The 23,458-nt window shown below is 43.4% G+C and overlaps 2 protein-coding genes across 3 annotated transcripts in view; one reads left to right on the forward strand and one right to left on the reverse strand.

Moving 5' to 3' along the window:
* LOC126194732 (rhophilin-2) overlaps positions 1-2,975 on the reverse strand; it is a 484,380-nt gene extending 481,405 nt beyond the window's left edge. The window contains exon 1 of one of the 2 annotated variants that reach the window (XM_049932984.1): positions 2,916-2,975. The gene's annotated coding sequence lies outside the window, so the exon portion shown is untranslated. The remainder of the gene's footprint in view (positions 1-2,915) is intronic. The other variant, XM_049932987.1, reaches the window with a different exon arrangement.
* LOC126195607 (uncharacterized) overlaps positions 1-22,021 on the forward strand; it is a 36,067-nt gene extending 14,046 nt beyond the window's left edge. The window contains exons 3-6 of the mRNA XM_049934231.1: positions 7,199-7,264; positions 15,826-15,931; positions 20,113-20,322; positions 21,573-22,021. Coding sequence (XP_049790188.1) covers positions 7,199-7,264; positions 15,826-15,931; positions 20,113-20,322; positions 21,573-22,021 — 831 coding nt within the window. The remainder of the gene's footprint in view (positions 1-7,198; positions 7,265-15,825; positions 15,932-20,112; positions 20,323-21,572) is intronic.
* The last annotated feature ends 1,437 nt before the right edge of the window (positions 22,022-23,458 follow it).

Below are 23,458 nucleotides of genomic sequence, written 5' to 3' on the forward strand. Positions count from 1 at the left end.
ACGGATTACCGTCAATGAAAAGACACAGCTACTCTTCGAATCTCCAATCACCGACGTGACATCTAGTAGAAGACTTGCGACAATGATCCACACGGAAAATAAAACTAATTTTCTTCAGTGACCGACGCACAAGGTCATCTGTGCAGACATCGTACCGCCGACTAACGTAACCATTGTGAACAATGGACACGCTAATCTATGTCACATTTCGAGTGAATTTAAACAGAGGAAACTGCTTACCACTGCTTACCTTCTACCACTGACACTCATTTGCCTGTCTTAATTTAAACAAAAACTACAGAAAAAATGACGAATGACTAGAATTCTTGACTACATTGGATGTGTGAACACACCTAACATTTATAAATGAAAGGGATGATGTATTTCATTGTTTGACAATTACGAGCTTGCACAACGTTACTTTTAACTAACTCAGTGGTTTTTTCGCCCCACAACAACGGATATAGTGAAAAATGATAGAATCGGTCAGCTTGAGCATTTATTCGTCACCACTACATCACTACTATGGCGACTATGACGTCATAAAATATGGCGTATTTTATGTAAGTATCGTGACGCTTGCGGGTACACGGTTTTTGGTGGTGACGTTCTTGCTAGTAATGGCTTCAAACCTATTAAAAAATTGAAAATATCGGACCACAACTGCAGAACAAGAGTTTTCAGTGAGAACGTGAATGTAACAATGGGATGAGAAATTATGTAAAAAACTGTAATGATTCATTTGTTGGATTGACGAACTTCAACATTCCACCCGGGCCTACTCCTCGGGCTACGCTAAAGATCAGACTGTCACCTCGATGTGTGACAGTGACATCACTGGTCAAAGCAGAAGAGCAGATCGCGAACTTCCTATAACCTTGAGGAGAAGACTGTTCACTGTTCCTCGCTGTTTTATGAAAGAGCTCATTCGTAAACTACACTTAATCACTGATATTTATAGACTGAAAGCAGAACAATCTAAAACAGTTTCACAAAAAAAGTGAGTATTTATCACTGACAATGGACCGCGAAGTCCAATCAAATGTGGAATGCTGAAGCCGGAACTGCAGATATTGCCCTGTCACGCCAGACAGCGCTCTCTCCGTCAAATAGCACACACATGACACAGGCATTAAATCCTTAGAGGCACGGAACTGCAAGCACATAAAAAAACATCCGTGCGGCTTTCAGCTGGCGCCCTCTTGCCGGCTAGATAGTCAATCTAGCTGCAGCAATGACACACAAAGATCCGGCAACACGCGATTTTTGTCGCAAGTAAAGGGACTTTTTGGTGGGCTTACGGCTTCTGACTTTATAGCGACCAGCAAATCCTTAAATAGGACACCTTATAGACAACGACCTAATTTTTCTTTGCTGTCGCGTACAGCGATCCGTGTACAAACACTCAAGACGATACGGTTTTAAGAGCAATTTTGAAACGCACATTACCTCCGAGTGTCTCAGCTCAAGGCTGGACTTCGTAGCACTACCGCCTATCGACATTTTAACACAAACACCCCGCACTTTTCTGTGCTTAAGCTTTGGAGAGAGAAAAAATATCAGATATAACACGTCGTTGGCAATGGGAAGGTCATTGAAGACTGAATAGACGCTCAGTAGGAGAAATGATAGAGGAAGAAACCCGTAATGACTTCACAGAGTTAATCGTTACAGGTTTGGGCGACAGAAATTAAAACCTCGGAAAACCGTGGACTAGGATGGACTTCGTCTCCTCCCAAAAGCAAGCGTAGTGCCTTAACCACGCAACCTCGTTATGTTCAAGCTATTCCACCACAATTGGCTACATGGAACTGAGGTGTGACAAAATGTACTTTCAAACTATACTGTCTTTATGAATGTCGGCAATGAGTAATTCCACAAATCATACAACAAAAGTAAGCTCTGCTAAAGTTCTTTCAAATCTCCGTTACAGCGTTGCGAGTGCAATCTTTAATCGTGCACCATTTGGGAAGGCTTTAGGCGGTATCATGATTGGATTGGATCAGACTTACCTCGTGAGGATACCTTCAAATACGGTTGTTACGTTCATGCATTGTCTCCATTATGGTGTCAACTTCAAAGCTGGAAAACTGAGCAACCTTTCAAAGGATTAAAATAACACGTAAATACCGTATGTACTCCTTGTATACCTTCCATAATGGTTAGTCGGTACGCGCCCTTTCCTTCAACACCACCTGGATGTCTTATCAGTTTTGCATATTATTTCAACTAACTTAATTGAATGTTGAACACTTTCCAATGTGAAACAGTATTTTGCTGGTATGTTCCAGTCCCAGAAGCGACTCAAGGAGCTTTCTTATTAATTTGAAAAAATACATGTACTGTAGTACGTAGACCTCAGCAAAACTTCTTTTACTGAATGGATTCGTGTAACTGAAGGCGCGAAAATGTCGAACACAAATCACTGCTTCCAGTATATCTGAGCAAAACTTAATATCGAAAAGCGGACAGGTCACATGACTGCGACATCATCAAGGCACAAGAAATTCTAGATTTTTCCTACAGCCAAAACTGAAGAACCCACAGAGTAGTCACACAGACGCTTGCGCTACCCACGAAAAAAGTGTAAACAGACCGTCAGGTTTGGAAAAAACGCCGTTGGAACAACTTCTCAAAAAACAGCAAACAAACTGGAAAAACTTTCGTTTCCACATAAAATCATTTGAGGACGCGTTGTGAATCCAATGCATAACGACAGAAGCTTCTCATTCCAGCCAGCGAGTAAACAAAACTTTCACTTTCGAAGCACAGCGTAGAGAAACAAACACTTTAAGAGGAGGCTGTTGTAACAGCAGAGAAACGGTGGGGAAGGGGCTGGCCGGGCGCTGACAGATTCATCTCATCACGTCATTCACTCATTCGCACATCCTCACGCTCGCGGAGCGCACACCCACCTCGCGCGGTGCACTCGTCCACTTGAGACCGTAAAGCTCCCTGCGATCCGCGCACCGTCACTGCCGACAGTCAACTGGCGCGCCGCTGAGACAGACGCCCATTTCCCGCCACGCGCGATTGGCCCGCCGGCCGCGCATGCGCAACAGCGCAGTAAAGCGCCCGCGTCCCGGTAACGGGATGCAACATCGTGTCCCACTGACGGCGTACAGCGACGCGGGCCGTGTAATCTGCCCGTGTTCAGAGTATGAGTTATGCGCACAGGGGCCACGGCCGCCTTTTTATGCACAAGGGTATTAAATGGCAGCGCGGAGGAGCAGAGATATTTTTTTATCGTGTTATGAACAAGTACGAACTCTGAACACGAACCTTCAACACTAGTCGGGTAAATGTCTAGCGTAGACTTGCTAAAAAAACAAACCTCACGGCTCACTGAATAGTACATGTTATTGATTTGATGCTAATTTCGGCATCTAACCGGACGCAGTTCCAGACTTTTTCATGGAAGAAAGAACAAAGATACCTTAAATAGAAAGAAGACAGACGAAATTTTTTTTTAAAAAAAAAGAGGAAAGCTGACGGGAATCCGATGAAGTAGGCGGGATCACCTAGACAATGTAAACACGCGATATGGTCTGAAAACGGAAAACCATGGAAGAAACGCTACTATCGCGCAAGAATGACTACTTCCTACGGGTGTACGGCATGAAGTATCGACAATGCAGCTGAAGTTGAAAGGAAGGGAGAAATATTAGCAATTAACGTCCCATACACTACCAAGTCATCTAGAGTTTGAGTAAGAGGCAGCAATCATTTTTCTCACTTTTCTTTCAATTCAAAATAGGTTGCAAATATGAAAAATATTCGGCTAAAATAGGGCATAGATGTGGAAGGACTTAGTCGTTTCCTGTTCCAACGAACGATGCCTGTAAGATGGCCGGACGGGACCTTTAATTGCGCTTTCTACAGAAGGTAGTTCACAGCATTAAATATTGCTAAACATTGCTCAAGTGCTAGAACGAGAGTAAAGGTTTTCATGTCACACCGTAAACAATATAAATGTACGCTTTCAGCGTGAATACGCCCATACTGTTTGCACGTTTATAAGTGCAATTTAGTTGCATAAAAACAAATAAACTTTGGTTCTTGTGATGCATAAATCGTTCCGGGCATTAATGATAATGTTTAATAGCTTTAAATATTTGTGAGAGTATGAATGGAGGAGTGGTGCTTGTGTATCCTGATGCAGAACGCGTTCCATTGCTTCCGAGAATACATGTGTCTGTTCAAACAAACAACAAAATCCTTAGGCCTACACAAATTTGATGCCGAAGTAATATACCAGTTCACAATACACAAGTCACGATACCTGTCTGGAGACGTCTAAATAACAGAATAAACATGAACAAACAAAACTAGATGTACATTACACGGAAATCAAGTTACTGTTAGCACTGACTATAAACGCACTGGGATCATTTGTGTGACAAAGTGTAGCAGAAGTTCGTACAACAAAGCCCAAGTGAAGGTTTAATTTTTTCCGTTTTCTGTCGTTATTTTACCTGCTTCAAAATTCATGGAGTTATGTTCCGTCTTTGCAACTAACTGAAAGGCACTTTTAAACAAATAGTGTTTGCGAGTTTAGGCCTTAGTACACACCAGCACAATTTCTTGCTGTCTGAAACGCTAAATACCTCACCGAGAAATAAAAATTGAAGTTCACGCTGGCAGTTTTCATGGGCGTGTACTTGATGTAACACTTCAAACTATAAAATAATCACTTACTGCGCCAACATTTGCCGATGTACTTTTTAGAAAAGAATCAAATTCTTTCTCGATTGATCTGTATTGTACTAGAAGTAAGGTCTCAATTATCTAGTATGTGTGTGTGTAGACCAAGATTGTGCAGTGATTTATGCAATGGGCTCGACAATGTGAGGAATTAAGTCCAAATTCCATCCGGCCAACCACACAACTTGCAAGTGAATTGGCTCCACTCTTGACCATGAGTTGTTGCAGTTCCTTTAAGAAGATATACACGGTCCAGTCACATTAGAGTGACCATTGCCTATGTTCGATGTCAGCGTGCAATAACCCCCCCCCCCTCGCCCTGCCCCCATACAGAGTGAGAGAGAGAGAGAATGAATATGTACTGGTGGGAGCACTAGTAGTTGAGGATACATAAGACGCAGAGAAACACATATGGGCTTTTCAGATTAATCACATTTTATGCCTCATCGCACAGATAGCTGGTTGGCATTTCCAGCATGAAAGGTAGGTCTGAAAACAAACGTCCTGCAACAATCGTCGGAAGTATCCAGGCCAGGGGAAGGAGCGTTTTGGTCTAGAGAATGTTTTAGAGGCCATTCCTGTGAGATATCGTCATTCTGGAAGGAACAGTGGATCAACAGAAGCATGGTCTCCAAGACTAGTCTTGGAGACCATGTCTAACAGGACAATGCATCGTGCAGTGCCTGATTCGAAGAGCACCAGGATGAGTTTACAGTACTCCCAATGATTTGAACCAAATCGTGAATCTGTGAGACCACGTCCACTGGTTTGTACGCACCATGGATCAAGCCAGAAACCTAGCGCAGCTGTCCACAACGCTGGAGTCGACATGCCCCCACATCCCTACCGGTACCTTCCAGAACCTGATACTCTTCCAGAACGTCTCACAGTCCGTGCTGCAAAAGGTGGTTATTCTGGCTTTTGACAGGTGATCACATTAACGTGACTGGACTGCGTATATAAATGACATAGTATTAGTTGCAATGTCATGGTTTTTGGAGATAATACAATTAACTACAATGAAATTCTACGTGACAAACAATGTAACAATATACCGTTACAAATGCAACTGGAACAGCTTAATCCACAGGAATATATTACCCAGTTTTAAATAATGGAAATATGAGTTAGCCTATAGTTTGCTTTACTGCTTGCTCCATGTAGAGATTGAAGAACATCTTGGATAGGCTACAACTCTCTCTCTCTCTCTCTCTCTCTCTCTCTCTCTCTCTCTCTCTCTCTCCCCCCTCCCTCCCTTCCTTTTCAGCTACCTGCCGCATCCCACGATCTCAACCACGGAGACATTTGGAAACGGAATTGATGTTCAGGGAGAGATCAACACTTTTACGTTTGCCAGTGACACTAATTCTGTTGAAGACGGCAAAGGGCGTGGAAGATCCGTAGAACGGAATGGATAGTATATGGTAAAGAAACATGGAAGTCGAGTAGTTGAGGAAAGAATATAACAACAGCTTTTGAAATATAGTGCTGCAGGAGGAAGGTAGACAGAAAAAATAATGAGGTACAGAATCGAACTGGGGAAGAAAGAAATTCAGGCACAACTAGACTAAAGGAAGGGATCAGGTGATAGGACACATCATGAGATCTCAAAGAATAGTCAGTTTGGTAATGGATGATAGTGTGTGGGATAAAAATTTTAAATGGCTGTAGGTTGCAGTCATCATTGAAGAACTAAGAGACTTATACAGGATAGATTAGCGTCGAGAGGTGTATTCTTCGGACTGAAGACGACAGTAACAACAACTGTCAGGTGGCGATCAGTAAGTTTCCGTTGGAAGGCCGTACAATCCAGAATGAGGAAAATCGCCGGCAGCATTGAGGCAATATTACCAGCGACGTATCGAGTTGACGACACCTATTTGGTAAAACGCTGTGTCCTGCTACGTGAAGAAGTCCGTAACTGCATTTTGCACACCCTGATCCGACGAAAGTCGTCGACCCTTCAAAGGGACCGAACGCGCTGTAATCGCAGGGAGGACATCAGGAGAATAGGACAGATGCTCGAGTGTCTTCCACTTGTGATGGCGTGATCTGTGAGTCTGGTGTCCCAGATCGACGAGCATCTTGTGTCGAATGGCGACCAGTACAGAACCTGGCGCACCATTCCACAACGGTGGTTTTTGACGGACATGTTGCCCCATACATATTCGTCATTTCCCGATGGATGTCTACCTGTATTTGTCCTTTGGAAGCCAAGAAGAGTGTGACATCACGTTCGACAGGTTTGTAACATTTAGTAATAACGTCGCCATAGCTCACGTTCCCCCAATTATTGTACGCACGTCAGAAAGACACAAAAGCCAGACTAATCCCTAGCCTAGTTATCGGTGCTTATGCATCCTCATCGGAGTCGCTATGGGCTCATATACGCTGCAGCAACGCCCTCTAGCGGAAACGTTTTGATTGCGCCTTCTACAACAACTATATCATCTCTAGGGATTCAATCGATGAGTAGGGTTAGACTTTGGAGGAGGAGCTGCCCACTGCACCACCACCACCACCACCACCACCACCACCACCACCACCAGCAGCTGAAAACGTAAGTAAGCCGAATAATGCTGAGATAGTTAATTGCAAGGACTGATGTTTGATTCCAGATGAGTGTCACGAATTCTCTCCTATATTCAAAGTGATAACACGGTGCGTGGGTGGTGCGAGGGGGAAGGCGAGGGAGGGAGGGAGGGGAAGGGGGTGGGGGAGAAGAGGGGGGGGACCGACAGGTTTATCCACGTGTACCGTGTGAGCTAATTCTCATGTTCCAGCCTTCCAGCTGACAATTGGACGGAAGGCTATATGGACATCGAGATGATTAGAGACTGAGCACAAATTAGGTTTCTACACGGACACAAGGTGGAAAAGAAATTTGATGGCATCTTCTCTAAATGAACCAAGAGCTTTAGAAGAGACTACAGATAACCTAAATTTGAGTGATCCGAAGAGGTACTCGAGATCCTGTCTTCCCCACCACGAGCTCATTGTCTGAACATCCCGCGGTTCAGGCTGATGGCTGCTTTACTTTTTTAGCAGCGCCGCATTAAGAAGAACCAGCCAGCTACAGTTTAGCGTCTCTTCCCAGTCTGGCCGCAGGCTGCTGCAAGAAGTTCAACCGTGAACCACGGCGCGGAAACCTGATTATCTGCTGCACTATGTTCTTTGATTACAAGCGCTTTCGAAACACATTGTTCACTATCGGATGTAAGCACGCCGCGTTTAATGCCTGATTCGCCACTTGCAGTGCAGTGGAACGTGCTGGAGGAGGATTCACACTGGAAGTGAGGATATCAAATCATTCTGTCGCGTCCAACTGTCCAACAGCAAATAGCGACAGTAGGTGGGGTTAGCCGAGCAGTCAACTGGGGCCACATTATTTAGACTCCTGTAGCAGACTACCCGTTTGGCAGTCTAATGCGGCCCCTTCGCTGAAGCTCGTCAAAAGCAACCGGGTAACGTCAACTTCCTGTAATGCCCGTCACAGCCTATATAAATTCTTTGAATGGCGCCATTTACCGTTCGCTGTTGCAAAATATGCCACACAAAATGACGGAACGGGAATAGCACACTAAATAAAGAAAAATGACACGAGTAGTGGGTCCAGGAAATAAAAAGAGGGAAATTCCTTTTGCCTTATAATGGTAATGAATCAGATAGAGTAGCCCGTAATTTCCGTGAAACTAACGTACTAAAAACACAATAGGGGAAAATAGTGAGGCATACGATCCGCAAACAAAATCACTAACTCAATCGGACTTATGGATTCCAATGTGGTGACGAAGTTTTCATGTAAAGGAAACGGGTAGGCGTTGGTCTACTATATTAAGAGAGCACAAAAACAGAGTCGAGAATTATAATCATTTACTACACATCTGCAGTATATATATATATTCCTAGTGACGTCGTTACATTCACCATTGACACACAGCATATTTTTGCACATCCGACAACGGTAGGCGGAGAAGTGGACGACGCGCACGTAACCCATACCGAGATAAATGGCAGCGAAGTGTCACATTTCCCGTAGCGCCCTCTTTCAAATTCACCGATTTCATGGCAGGGTTCGCGTATAAGTCTGCGAGACATCCTGCACGTCTGCTCAAGTCGCGCTGATCCATTAGCTTCGGCTTACAAAGACAGAGAGCCGCAGGCACATTTCACCAGTAGGTGGTGTTGCGCCTCGATACCGATCTTTGCCTTTAACCCGTGTGCTCAAATGGTAATCATTTCTGCAGAACATACTGATGTACATATTCTGCGAGTATGAATGTCTTATCTCTAGTCGATCAAGGCGTTCTGTTTTTGTTTTTTTTCTGTATTGTGCAGGGTGTCCCAGGCGGAATGGTTAATATTCAGTGGTATGACACGATCATCTGAAGCAAAAGCTTGGTATGGGCTCACAAGTACACCGTATTTCGAATGGTTCCCGAGACAGTACACATTTAATGTACATCGTTATTTATTGTCTGTATTATTCAATACCTTGTCAGATTTACACACATACAACAGTTCGATAACAAATGTTGTAATGTTTACTAATATCAGTTGAAAAATACTGATTTTTTTAACACATTCGATTCTAAGGATGTCTTAAAGCGCCGACGGTATTCTTCGGCGACAGCAGAAGCACTACCACCGCAAAAGCCGTAAAAACCACACCCGCGTATTTTTCATTAGTGCAAATGTGTGGCATTTTAGCTAGCTCGTATACGAAGACAGTTAACCGATGCTCGTCTCTGGAACACACACAATCCATGGTCCTATTTCACTCAACACACCACGGTCAACCGCGCGTTTAACGGGCTAGTTTAATGGCAGAAAGACATCCCGAGCAAAAATATTGAAAGCTACTAGTTAGGTGGGGCTACAATAAAACGTCAAAAGAGGCTGGGTGCATAACAAACGTGCGCGCCATTAACTCAATAATATATGTGCATTAAATGCGTCATATCTCAGAAACCATTTGGAACATGACATGTTCATATGACGTTTTTTGTTCAAATGAGCGTTCCTGCTATATCCCCGAATACTGTCAATTCTTCCAGCGATATCCTGCATGTCTGCAGATGCTTGCCAATGGCGCATATGCCGATATTACAGTAACGACAACATTCCGCGAGTAATTTTATATATATGACCTAGTAGATAGTGTCGGAAGTTCCATGCGGCTTTTCGCGGATGATGCTGTAGTATACAGAGAAGTTGCAGCATTAGAAAATTGTAGCGAAATGCAGGAAGATCTGCAGCGGATAGGCACTTGGTGCAGGGAGTGGCAACTGTCCCTTAACATACACAAATGTAATGTATTGCGAATACACAGAAAGAAGTATCCTTTATTGTATGATTATATGATAGCGGAACAAACACTGGTAGCAGTTACTTCTGTAAAATATCTGGGAGTATGCGTGCGGAACGATTTGAAGTGGAATGATCATATACAATTAATTGTTGGTAAGGCGGGTACCAGGTTGAGATTCATTGGGAGAGTGCTTAGAAAATGTAGTCCAGCAACAAAGGAGGTGGCTTACAAAACACTCGTTCGACCTACAATTGAGTATTGCCCATCAGTGTGGGATCCGTACCAGATCGGGTTGACGGAGGAGATAGAGAAGATCCAAAGAAGAGCGGTGCGTTTCGTCACAGGGTTATTTGGTAACCGTGATAGCGTTACGGAGATGTTTAATAAACTCAAGTGGCAGACTCTGCAAGAGAGGCGCTCTGCATCGCGGTGTAGCTTGCTCGCCAGGTTTCGAGAGCGTGCGTTTCTGGATGAGGTATCGAATATATTGCTTCCCCCTACTTATACCTCCCGAGGAGATCACGAATGTAAAATTAGAGAGATTAGAGCGCGCACGGAGGCTTTCAGACAGTCGTTCTTCCCGCGAACCATACGCGACTGGAACAGGAAAGGGAGGTAATGACAGTGGCACGTAAAGTGCCCTCCGCCACACACCGTTGGGTGGCTTGCGGACTATAAATGTAGATGAATATCAGACTTTTCGTGAGCTGTCAATCAGTCACCTGGCAAGTAAGCTTCTTCATTAGACGAACTGCGAGCTGTAATACGAAATGAATAAGTCATGACGCAAGGCACGCATAAGAAGCGGAGTGAGTACTGGGTCAATCCTCTACTAACCAGATGAAGCAACTCTGGGAATTTCATCACCTGTGGAGGATAAGTGGTAAAGTTTCGACTACTACATGAAGGCTGACTTGTTGAGTTCTAGTGTATCATTACAGCTGTTCATGTCTCGACTGCTATACAGGCGAAACGATACCACGTGACGAGTCTAGCTTTAACTATGAGGTAAGCTGAATCCGTGTGAGCTAAATGTTTCTGTAAGCGACAATCTTATCAAAGCAGTACATCTCATTCGAAGGACATTTATTTCTTTTGAACAGATGAAATGCAGGATTAGAACCATACAGTCCTGGAGTAGTTCACACGTTACTAGTTATATATTGTGGACGTGAGATCTTCTCGGAAGTACAGCACTACTTCCCCTCCCTCGCCTCACTCCTAAATGTACATTTGTCACACTTTCACTTGTACAATGTGGGCAAAGTGAGACGGACTCGGAGAATACAGAGTGCGGCACGTAAAACCTGCCTGTCGCAACGATAATGTTCCAGCAAGTCAATAATAATGGAGAACGAGAAACGCGGTCCAAATAGCCGCGCACGAACTAACCAATTCCTCTTATGTACCGACACTGCGCGGAACTTTGTTTTTGTGTAAGGCAGCTGTAGCCAGTGAAACTTTTAGATACCAGCTGAGAAAAAGGCCTCGTTGTGCGAGTATGCCGTATTCGTTACCCGAGCGTGTTGCCATCGTTGAAGCACTGGATCTTTTGTGAAACCAAAGAATTTGTTTCAGGAGAAATTTACACGACGTTCTGTGTCAGCAAAAAGCACCATACAGGAACTGATTGAAATAATGGCGATGTACAGGATCGGTTCAGAATGCTCCAAGGAACAGACCACCACCTGTCTGCACTCCTGAATTAATGAGGCAGGTGCAGGAGATAATGACAAGAAGTCCTCATAAGCCAACCAGGAGATTGAGTCAACAGGTTCACGCAAGTGGGAGAAGTTGCAGACGTGTTTTAAAGGGACTGGAGTTAAAACCGCACCGGGTAAGTGTTGTGCAAGAACTGAAGGAGCCTGACCTGTAGAACAGACTGTATTTCTGTTTATGGCTGTTGAGAAACGTTGCCAATGGTGTCTTGGACTCACTAAGGCTCATCATCAGTGAAGAGGCGTCGTTCTACCTGTCTGGTCTAACAACCCTACCACAACAAAGGTCAAAAATTAATTATGATTGTGGTGTTGCTCACGCTGCTAAATACTGCATTTTCGGGCAACAACAAAGTTATATTATGTGGCAGGTGTCATTAGAGCACAGTTAATAAAGTCATTTCATGAAATAATGAATAAACTAGGCACTCATCTTTTTGTTTCCCACGCTGGTCTCGTTGTGAACTCATGGCTCAATCGTCGAAAAATCTAGGTAGTGATGATTCCAAGCTCGGATGCAAAGAGGCCTAGGTGTTATTCTGTGATATTCAAAAGTTTTATAGATGAGTTTCACAAACCATTCGTGAAGATTAAACCTTTGAAAGTTAGCACAATGGTGATGTAAAAAAAGTAATCAGCACTCCGAATTTAAGTTACACTAAGCTTTCGAAATGTGGTGCTACAGAAGAATGCTGAAGATAAGGTGGGTAGATCACGTAACTAATGAGGAGGTATTGAATAGGAATGAGGAGGTATTGAATAGGATTGGGGAGAAGAGAAGTTTGTGGCACAACTTGACTAGAAGAAGGGATCGGTTGGTAGGACATGTTTTGAGGCATCAAGGGATCACAAATTTAGCATTGGAGGGCAGCGTGGAGGGTAAAAATCGTAGAGGGAGACCAAGAGATGAATACACAAGCAGATTCAGAAGGATGTAGGTTGCAGTAGGTACTGGGAGATGAAGAAGCTTGCACAGGACAGAGTAGCATGGAGAGCTGCATCAAACCAGTCTCAGGACTGAAGACCACAACAACAACAACTTTTGTTGCAATATCACGTAACACACAAAACATCACTTCACAATATAAAACATACTCGGAAATATCTTCCTCGCTGCTAAAATTCACATTTTATAAACTGACTACAATCTGCGTCTTTGCAACATGACGACGAAGACTAGACTCTCTAATAATCGCTTACGCACCCAAAAATCAGAGTTACAAGTACGTCAAAGATCATAGTGACAAAAGAAAGAATTCACATAAGAATAATACCATTGAAATATAAACATATCGATGTATCAAAGTACCTCTACATTAATGAAATCAAATTTGAATGTTGTCTCAGAAATATGTTAACTAGTATACAGAAACACAGTAGAATATTGCTGGTATCGAGACGTTGAGGTGAGGTGCGGTAATGGTTACGTAATTGAAGTACCATTACACTGGGTACTTAAATTCCCAGAACAACCCGTATTGGTCGACAAAAAAATTCACATGCGGTCCACCAGGTACCCTTGCACGACGAGAAGATAGGTGTTTGGTGTTCAATTTCCGCCACACGCGTTATGTGGCCCAAATTCTTTGAGACAGTGAACAGTGGCTTGTATTTGGGAATCCTGGAAGAGTTATATTCAAGCTTGACAGAAGATAGCGTCAGTTGTATTTACGGGCCGCATCTTGTATTTCATGCACCGTAAGATAGGCAACCCAATTTACATCTTCCGCACGCGGGGCAGATAATATAAGTTACGTTCCGGGCTAGTTTCACTTTATCAACCCTGTATTTGTTTCCTGCGAAAATTTATCACGTATTTCTTCCTTTTTCTTGCTAACTTGTTACCACAGTTTTCTTTGCATGTCGCAGTGCAAAATTAAAACACACATCGTCTTGCGTATGTCACAGCAGTCTATTCTGATTTACAAGGCTTTTCGCCATAGAAAATAGTTAATAATTAGATATGAAACTAACACACTCACTCTCCCACTCACTCTCCCACTCACTCTCCCACTCACTCTCCCACTCACTCTCCCACTCACTCTCCCACTCACTCTCCCACTCACTCTCCCACTCACTCTCCCACTCACTCTCCCACTCACTCTCCCACTCACTCTCCCACTCACTCTCCCACTCACTCTCCCACTCACTCTCCCACTCACTCTCCCACTCACTCTCCCACTCACTCTCCCACTCACTCTCCCACTCTACAGACTACATGCGATCAATCACGTTTCACTGGGAGACGTCAACCATGTTCGGCAGAGTTGGTCGTTTGCAGTACACGCTTACCGGAGTTGCAAACCGCTCTTCGGCGGTCCAATTGGACGGTCGAACACAGTTCCGTTGGGCGACTAGCCGTCCACCCGCCTTATTGAAGTTTGATATAGTGTTTCGACATAAAATTGTAATACTTGTTACTGCATTTATTACCATTCTGAACAGTCGATCAACAACAACCAGATTTACATCATCTATTCCAAATGAAGGCTCCAGCCAACCACCTCCCTAAATAATCACAAATCTACCTGCCTGCTACTCGCTGCTTTCCGTTTCTTCCTCCTTCCCACACTCTTACCAAACCCCTCTCAAATGACTTTTCCAATTCAATCTGCATCTGAAAGTTTGACCTAAAGAATGTTTCCGGTACCCCACAATATCACCATCTTCACAGGTTTGAAGAACACACAAACTACCTGACAAAAAAAGTGAAGCGCTCAGAACTCATGGTCGGATGTCAGTCTAAGGTATACGTACCCCACCACTGGCGTGTATGTATATACATGATTCGAGCTGTAATTCTCTCTAACAGGTAGAACGACCACAACAGTGCTTTCGTGTTGTTGCCATGCCCAGTAGGGTATTAAGGGTTGTTAGCATGGTCAGATGTTGAACGATCACTGAAGGACACGGAGGTGCCGCGTACTTGTATGAGTTAGCGTTATCATCAACTGACAGAGTTTGAAATGGGTCTCACTGCGGGTACCCATTGGGCCAGCTGGTCGAATAGTGCAATATTCAGAATTTTGGAGCATTGTGTGACGGTGGCCCGATGATGGCTTGCATGGGAATGTGAGGACAGCTATAATCTTCAAGGTTCCAGTCGACCACGTATTGTGCACCAACTGCATCATACCGCCATCTTATCTGCCCCTGCCAAATGGACTCCCTGTAATGTTCTGTGTCATCCCCCATCATTGGTCGTGGACTATTAACAGGCAGATTAGGGTGATAACTGCAGCCTACGCAAGGGACGGTAACACCATAAGGCGAAAGGCTGTGTTTCGTGCCGTATGGACTGATGATGAATGGCTTTGCATTGGATTCAGTGACTAATCGCGTTTCTGCAGTGATAACAATCGTCGGCGAGTATGGCGCCGACAATGGGAGAGCTCCCGTTACTCCAACGTTTCGGAGAGCCACAGCGGTATTACTCCTGGCGTCAAAGTATGGGGAAGCGCGTCCGCAGCTCTTAGTCTAGAGTCTAGTGTAGCTGCCCCTGGATCACGGGGTCCCGGGTTCGATTCCCGACCGGGTTGGGATTTTCTCTGCCCAGGGACTGGCTGTTTGTGTTATCATACCATCATCATCATCATCGGGAAGCGTCTAGAATTGATTGAGGGAACTCTTATGGCACAACTGTATGTCGTCACGGATATCCCGCGGTTTCATGTGTTATTTGTCATTAGACAGCAATGTGCTGCCATTTTTCAGCAGGACAACGGTCGTTCACATATAGAACACATCTCTACTTTGCGTGATACTGAGGTACTTCTGTGGCAATCAAGATTCCTCTTATCTGTCCCCAATAGGACATGTATGTGACCAGCTCGCTAGTATCCATAATATCAAAGACCACTTACAAAATCTGTGGGCCAGCTTGCCACAAGGGAGGATACGACGGCTGCATGACACACTTCGTAACCTGATCAGTGCACGTATCCTGACCGGAGAGGATGCAACGTCAAACTGGTAAGTGGACTCCTACTGCGAAGTTTTTCGTGCATTTGATTAAATTTTGTATTCACTGTAATGCAACCCACAACCATCTAAACCTGTACAGTTTCATTTCGTTTCCTGCTTTGCTTCCAGGTGCTTCGTCAGGCGGTGTACGTAACAAACATCATGGCTTTAATTCTCCTATTCCCATCAATTTTCGTGGCCACTACCACCCTCGTTACTAGAGGTATGCAAATTGGTAAGAAAATATATCTGTATCCTATTAGTAACAATTTACTATCTATAAACGTTGACGCAGCTTTGGTAGTACAACCGCGGTGCAGCACCCTCTCGGTACGGTTCTGAAAGTATATAGTAATACTATTACACCACGAATTGGTCCGGAAGAGCCATGCTTGTATCTGTGTTGTGCTGCTTCGGAATCGTGTTCCGTTCTCTTCCTGTGTAGCACAGACTGCTTGTCAGCAGCTCACGGTTGTGTAAACAGCTAAGAAGTTTGCGCTTACACGGTCACGTCTCTCCTGTGACCTAGCTAGCCTAATAAAAACAAAGAACAGCAATCAGTGGTCGTCTCTGCAACGCTGGCATTTTAAGCGAGCAGTTATATTGTAGACAGATAGCCTAGTAGCTTAGGCGTCCACGAACAGTGAGAGTTTCTTTCTACTACTGTCAACTTGTGTGAACATTTGTTTTATACTCCTGCTGAAGTTTACAAGTAAAATTTCGTGACATACATTGTTACGGAAATAATCATGACCTTGCTTCGTGCTGGTTGCAAGGTCGTTCGGTTCGAATCGGGAACAGACGTAGGTTACACGGAGATTTTAGTAACACCAAAAGAGGTAGAGATTTGAAGGTAATTATATGGTCCAAATTCCAGAACACTGTATTTGCAGTGTGACATTTTGTTGAGCAAATAATTAAGTAAGGTGTTCAAAATCTGCCTAGCTATTTTCTATGTATTCCCGAGACGCGAGGGACTTGGAAATTGAACAGTATTATCTGTTAGACAAAGAAATAGTTACCAATTTCCCTAAGAATACACAATAGCGTGCTAATAAATGTACTCCATAACGAAATTTCTGATTCATTATAGTAGTGAGTATACAATGAAGTGCGAAATTTGCAGCCACAATACTAAAAGCAAATATCATTTCCGTGTATATATCATGTTCCTGCCTACGGTCCATGACTGACTACGATTCAATGTGTTCTGTTGCGAAAGGTTTTAACAATTACTGAATTTTTTGTCGAGTTCTGGCAGCTGTGTGTGTGTGGTCGAGCGTTGTCTTGAGGTACGATCACGGCCCGGTCTGGAAACGCGCTGTTCTTTTCACGATATGCACGTTTTGTACCGTCTGAAAGTTGGCAACAGTAGGCAGCGTTCACAGTATGACGTTCGTGGAGAAAAACGATAACAGGAACTTTGTTGCAAGAACCTTCGTCGCGAAGAGATTTTGACGGAAGCAGAGTCGTCCTTTTTACGCCATGTCACGCTGCTTTTTACCAATTACGGAGTACAATGGTGTACCCACGTTTCATCGCAGGTCTCAGTCCGGTGCAAGAATATTCCCATTTAGTTTAGTAGCGTATCAGTAATAGTTTGCTCACCTCGAGACGACGAAATTTATGCTCTGCGGTGAGAAGACGAGGCATCCACCTTGTGGACAGTTTCCGAAATCCAAGGTTATCAGAGAAACGAATGACCACCGTAGCACTACTACAGTTTATGCCAACCTCAGTAGCAATTTCAGCAACTGTTATTCGGCGATCGTCTTCAGTAAGTGACTAACAATGCAAATGTTCTCTTCAGTCAAGCTGATTCTCGGGCCACGTCGATGACCTGCATTCTGAACTGTTACTCGTCCACGTGGAAACGATTTGTGCCGTGTGTGCGCGTTAGTCTCTCAGGATGTTGTCCACGAAGCGTGTCGCCAGTCTTTTCAAAATTTTGGACGGTTTTACGACCTCTGTTGTGAGATTAAAATGCGTTGCGCAACGGATGACGGTACCCCTTGCTCTGAAATCGCTATTCTGACTACTGAAACGTTACGATAACGTTCTAGCTGTTGAGGACAATAACTGGAAACGAAAGCAACAATGAGCAGAGATCGCGCCGCTTTCCAAGCGGTCCGCGTTCGATTCCCGGCTGGGGCAGGTGATTTTCTCCGCTCAGGGGCTGGGTGTTGTGTTTTGTCCTCATCATCATTTCATCCCCATCTCCGACGCGCAAGTCGCCCAATGTGGCGTCGAATACAGTAAGTACTTTCCCTCGGCGGCCCAACTTCCCCGAATGGAGGACTCCCGAACCACAATGCCGTACGCTCATTTCCATTTTTCCGTTAAGGGAGACACGTAAAACAAAAATTTTGGTTTATATTTTGAGGCACCCTCGTATTTCTATTGTTTTATTATAATTATGCGATGTCAACAGTAAATTGCTTCGTTTGGTTACGCCATATGCTACTGAACAGAGGTGTAGACATTTTGGCAAGCATTGCAATGGAAAATTGATGTAGTAAATCTGGAGGAGGAGGAGGAAATTAGGGTTTAACGTCCCGTCGACAACGAGGTCATTAGAGACGGAGCGCAAGCTCGGGTGAGGGAAGGATGGGGAAGGAAATCGGCCGTGCCCTTTCAAAGGAACCATCCCGGCATTTGCCTCAAGCGATTTAGGGAAATCACGGAAAACCTAAATCAGGATGGCCGGAGACGGGATTGAACCGTCGTCCTCCCGAATGCGAGTCCAGTGTGCTAACCACTGCGCCACCTCGCTCGGTGTAGTAAATCTGGCGGAAGTTATCGGTACAGATATGGGATAGCCCTAATGCTCGACATTTCGACATGCAGCTGGCATGGAAAAAAGACGTGAATTAAATTCGTGGAAAACACTGGTCGGAAAACACATGATGGACTTACCTGGTACTCATGTACTTCCCATCGTGCAAAAAATGCGTATGCGTTAGTGTTTATCAAATTTTTCACCGTTACACAGGCAAATTTCACTCTCTGATTGTAGCTATCAATAAATTCTGATGAGGTTTCGTTGGTTTAGAAGACATTAGGGCACGCTATCATAGGCAGTAGAACAATGGATTTTTCTGTCTTACGTAAACAGAGTGATTATAATTAAACTTTCGCTACCTGAGAGAGCCCCCACGAAAAACGAGTGATCGCAGAACACTGAACCTTTGTTGAAACATTTGTAAGGACATGCGGAATAGAATCAGCGAAAAAACCATTGAAGCAAACATTTTTCCACACGAGAGAGTAACATATGTTAATTTCCATGCTCAATGTGACTGTCTGCAGCCACGACAGCCTAGAACCGCACCAGAGATACAATATCCCAGTTGTTCGCAGCACTTTTCGAACGCTGTACCATGAAATGTCCAGCTGTCGGGTCACAGTTCGTGCACCGCTTGAAGATCGCACTCTGCGTGCAGTATTAGCAACCATAACTTCAGCACTTGGTGGCGGAGCAATTCCTAAATCACAAGTTCATTCAAACTTCCCAATCATGTTCTTCAAACCCACAGCGGAAAGAGGACATATCCGTCTTTCTTTAAAGCGTCGATATTCGGAGAGTAGGGGCACTATTGCTGTTTTGATAAAACAGCTTTACGAATTAAGTCCTGCTCACATTCTCCAGACTGTAATGCACACTGATGATTGTGTTTCAACTCCAAGTCGCCGTTACATTAAAGCAAATCAGGCAGCGCATAGTCTGAGCATCATTCCTATACAGTTGCGTACCCACACGATAGTTTTCCGTCTACACTGGCTCAAGTAGCGATAGTTTAATAATAACCACACTGTATGTAGAAAATTTAGATGCATTCCGGTTAATCTTCTAGCACAGTACGTTAAGCACTTGCACGATTAGATACGAAGTAGCAACAACACCTCGTCGAATCCTAAAAAAAGATACACAAAAAAATTACGCAAATATGGAGTGTTAATACGTACCTGCTGCCTCGAATTTTTACATTCATGTAGAAAAAGGTACCTGAAAAATTATGTTCAGATTCTATATCTAAAAGTTTTTCATAATCAAACTGTCTGCTGAGCCTGTTTCAGTTAGAAAAATCTACTGAAGAAGCATTTATAGCCCTCGAGGCTGTCTTCAGCATCAGGAGGCGACTTAAACACAGAAATTTGCCTTGGACGACAACCTTGCGTCCATGTAACCAATGTCCGGCCGCGGAAGCCTCCATTATATGACCAAATTTCTTCTTTTGAAATGCTTCCGATGTACTGTGTCTGCATTTTATGTCTACCTACTTAACAACTAAAACTGCATTCATCTGACTGACGTCTGGCCGCAAAGCACAGAGCTTGACATCTTGACTTCGCGTGTAATACCAGTTACTCTGATATCTAAAAATGTGGACTGACTCACCAAGTTTGATGTTTTAGGGCGGTCCGGAAGAGACGTACCTGCGAACCGTTGGGCAGAGCCACGGGGCAGTGCCCTGGCGTGGGTCCTACCATGGCCGGAAACAGGTGCTCCTGATGTGCTGGTACCAGCTGCTACGCCCCGCACCCTGACTGTCACTGCCAACAAAGCGCGAGTGTGCTTACCTGTGAAAGAAACAACAATATCAGCACAGGTGCCACAGACACACGGTGACTGGACAACCACCTGCGATGATGGTGCCGTCACTGGGTAGGTAACTGAAGCTTTCAATACATTACGACACTTATCTGCAACAGTAGTACTGTAGCGGATGTGGGCGTCCAAGAAAGTATGTTTAATGTCTAAAAAGGAAATACGGACAAGTCCTCTTATTTTTCTCCGTGCTTATACAACTTTAAGTCAGTGTTTGGACATGAATTTTCTGAATCACGCAATTCATGTCTCAATCGCGAAGTCCCTGGTTCGATTAGATTCTCCTCAGTATTAAGTTTTCCCTACTTTTATTTATATTCTATATTCATTATCAAATAAGAAAGTTAATTAACAAATACTGATTCATAATACTAAACAAAGAAGACGATGATGAAAGCACTGTAAAGCACAGACAGAAAAATATTAGGAAAACTTTGGAGTCTGTTAAACGGCAAACAGTACAGAAAACAACATAATAGTGAACTTTATGCGCATATTGAAGCAGTTACGAACATAATTATCAAAAGAACAGCAGCCACCTCCAACAAAGAGCGAGCGTCACATTCAAAGGATGAATGCCAACAGACTGACAAAAAGACTTACAGTATTTCGGTACATTTATACATTCGAGACCACACTCTAGTCTCGCTCGTGGTCTGGCTTAGCCAGTGCCCGAGAGAGATTCCGGCGCCGCCTCTAAAGGATTAATATTACGACAAAACGGATGATTCACAACAGCGGAATCATCTTCATCGTGATTGTTGGCATCACTTAAAAACGCTGCCACCTTAGCTTCTTGGAATCGTCATCAGAACTATCAAACCATTCATTCACTCAGTCATTCGGATCTTCATTCTTAGTAGGAACACCCGAATAATCATCAGACACCTCGGAAAGTATTTCAGATTCAATTTTCTTCCGTTTGCGTAATAGGACGTAATATGAGTATCTTTAAAAGCAGGAGGAACCTAACGACGAAAATAATAACTATTTGAAATATCAAAAAAATCGACTATGCTAAATGCGCAGAAACTACATGAAGAAAATCAATTTTATACATTCATTACTAGTGTAAAGAGCTGAATAGACGAACTAGTTATATATTTTAACAGCAATGGCATCTACAGACAGAGCGCAGAAAACGCGAGCTGTCTTCAGGTCCGTCCGCAACGTATGGCGCGCGCGAAACAAGAGTGAACTCGGGATCCGTCCGCAATGGGTTGAAATGGTGCCAATGAATCGGAACGAACATTGCACGATTACAAAGGTTTCCACGAAAAACTTCAAGAAGAAGAACCAGAAGAAGAAGAACCAGAAGAAGAAGAAGAAGAAGAACCAGAAGAAGAAGAAGAAGAAGAACCAGAAGAAGAAGAAGAAGAAGAACCAGAAGAAGAAGAAGAAGAAGAACCAGAAGAAGAAGAAGAAGAAGAACCAGAAGAAGAAGAAGAAGAAGAACCAGAAGAAGAAGAAGAAGAACCAGAAGAAGAAGAAGAACCAGAAGAAGAAGAAGAACCAGAAGAAGAAGAAGAACCAGAAGAAGAAGAAGAACCAGAAGAAGAAGAAGAACCAGAAGAAGAAGAAGAACCAGAAGAAGAAGAAGAACCAGAAGAAGAAGAAGAACCAGAAGAAGAAGAAGAACCAGAAGAAGAAGAACCAGAAGAAGAAGAACCAGAAGAAGAAGAACCAGAAGAAGAAGAACCAGAAGAAGAAGACTGAAGCCATTTGGACAGAAGAAACAAATATCAAGAAATGAGGAATTTTAAAGAAATGAAAGGAGAAACACTGAAAATAAACCTATTCCATAGTGGCTCATACGCGAAAAAAGAAAAAGAAGAATAATAGATCTTGAATAAAGCAACAGCTTGTTATCTTTCATTACTAATCATACGAAAATTTGATGCACTCTTACTTTATTGTTAATTGAATATATTGTACACATCAATAATACCGTTGAATCTCTACACACCAGGAAGTAGTTTATTATCAAGTTAATGAACTGCATTTGTGTACCAAATCTAATGTCTTTAGAATATTCGAATTTTCATGTTATTAGCAATTCTACACAAATTAAGACGTAAATGTTCGTTTGTACCAAATTGCGTACCTCCGAGAGTTCTTCACCGATAGCTTTGAAATTTTCACACAACGTTGTATTCGAGTACTCTTGTGTTTTGTGTACATATTTTTAAATATATAATTCATTTCACAAAGGGGAAACATCGGTACCAAAATTCTCCGAAAGTTCTTGACCGCTTTTCTTTAAATTTTTACACAATACTCTAACAACATTCGGATGGATATATAATATAGACTTTGTTAGTAAACAGAAAGTTGTATTTATGGCTTATCGGTTTTCGGTTAGAATACCACTACAGAATCTGAATATGCAACAACAATGAACAACATTCAAGGTCAGAGAGGGGGCTGAAGAGGTGGACAGAGACAGGGAGGTTAAAGGGGGTTAGGGCATATCCAATTCCCGTACATATTAGAAACGTGTGCTTACTGCTTTATTTCTTTTCCATTTAACCAGACACAGTAACGTTTAGCTGGGGACAACTCCAACTACCAAGATTCGTACAAAGTCCCTCGTGATTACAGCAGTATATGCTACGTACTCTGCTACCAGCAACTTTGTTAAAATGACAGACGTTCTTTACGTACAACTTCTGAGATCTTCAAACCTCTGAAGAGGATTTTTTCCGGTTTTCTTTTTTCAAATTGCGTCATACAAATGTAGTAAATAAATGGATGGGCACTGACACTGAAATCTAAGTGGGTCAGTGTGTAAGGTCCCCTTGTATAAATAATGAAGTATAACGGAAACCGCACATGCTCATGTGGAAGCGGACTTAGTTGGCGCAGGGGCAACACACTAACACGCATTCGGGAGCACGATAGGCAAATCCCTGTACATCCAACCAGACTTACATTTTGCGTGGTTTTTTCGTATGTCTGTAAGGCACACGCCGGGTTAGTTCCCGAGAAAAGGATACAGCCCATATGCTTTCGCACTGTTAGCCATCCTGATCTTGTGCATCTCTAATGACCTTGTCGTAGGCTGACGAAACTTACTTCCTTCGATTAAGATTCGCAATTTGGGCCGTATTCGGATAAAAAACAATGTCAATTCTGATTAAGCTTATCTTGTTT

This window comes from Schistocerca nitens, chromosome 7 (genome assembly GCF_023898315.1).
Source record: "Schistocerca nitens isolate TAMUIC-IGC-003100 chromosome 7, iqSchNite1.1, whole genome shotgun sequence".
NCBI lineage: Eukaryota > Metazoa > Arthropoda > Insecta > Orthoptera > Acrididae > Schistocerca > Schistocerca nitens.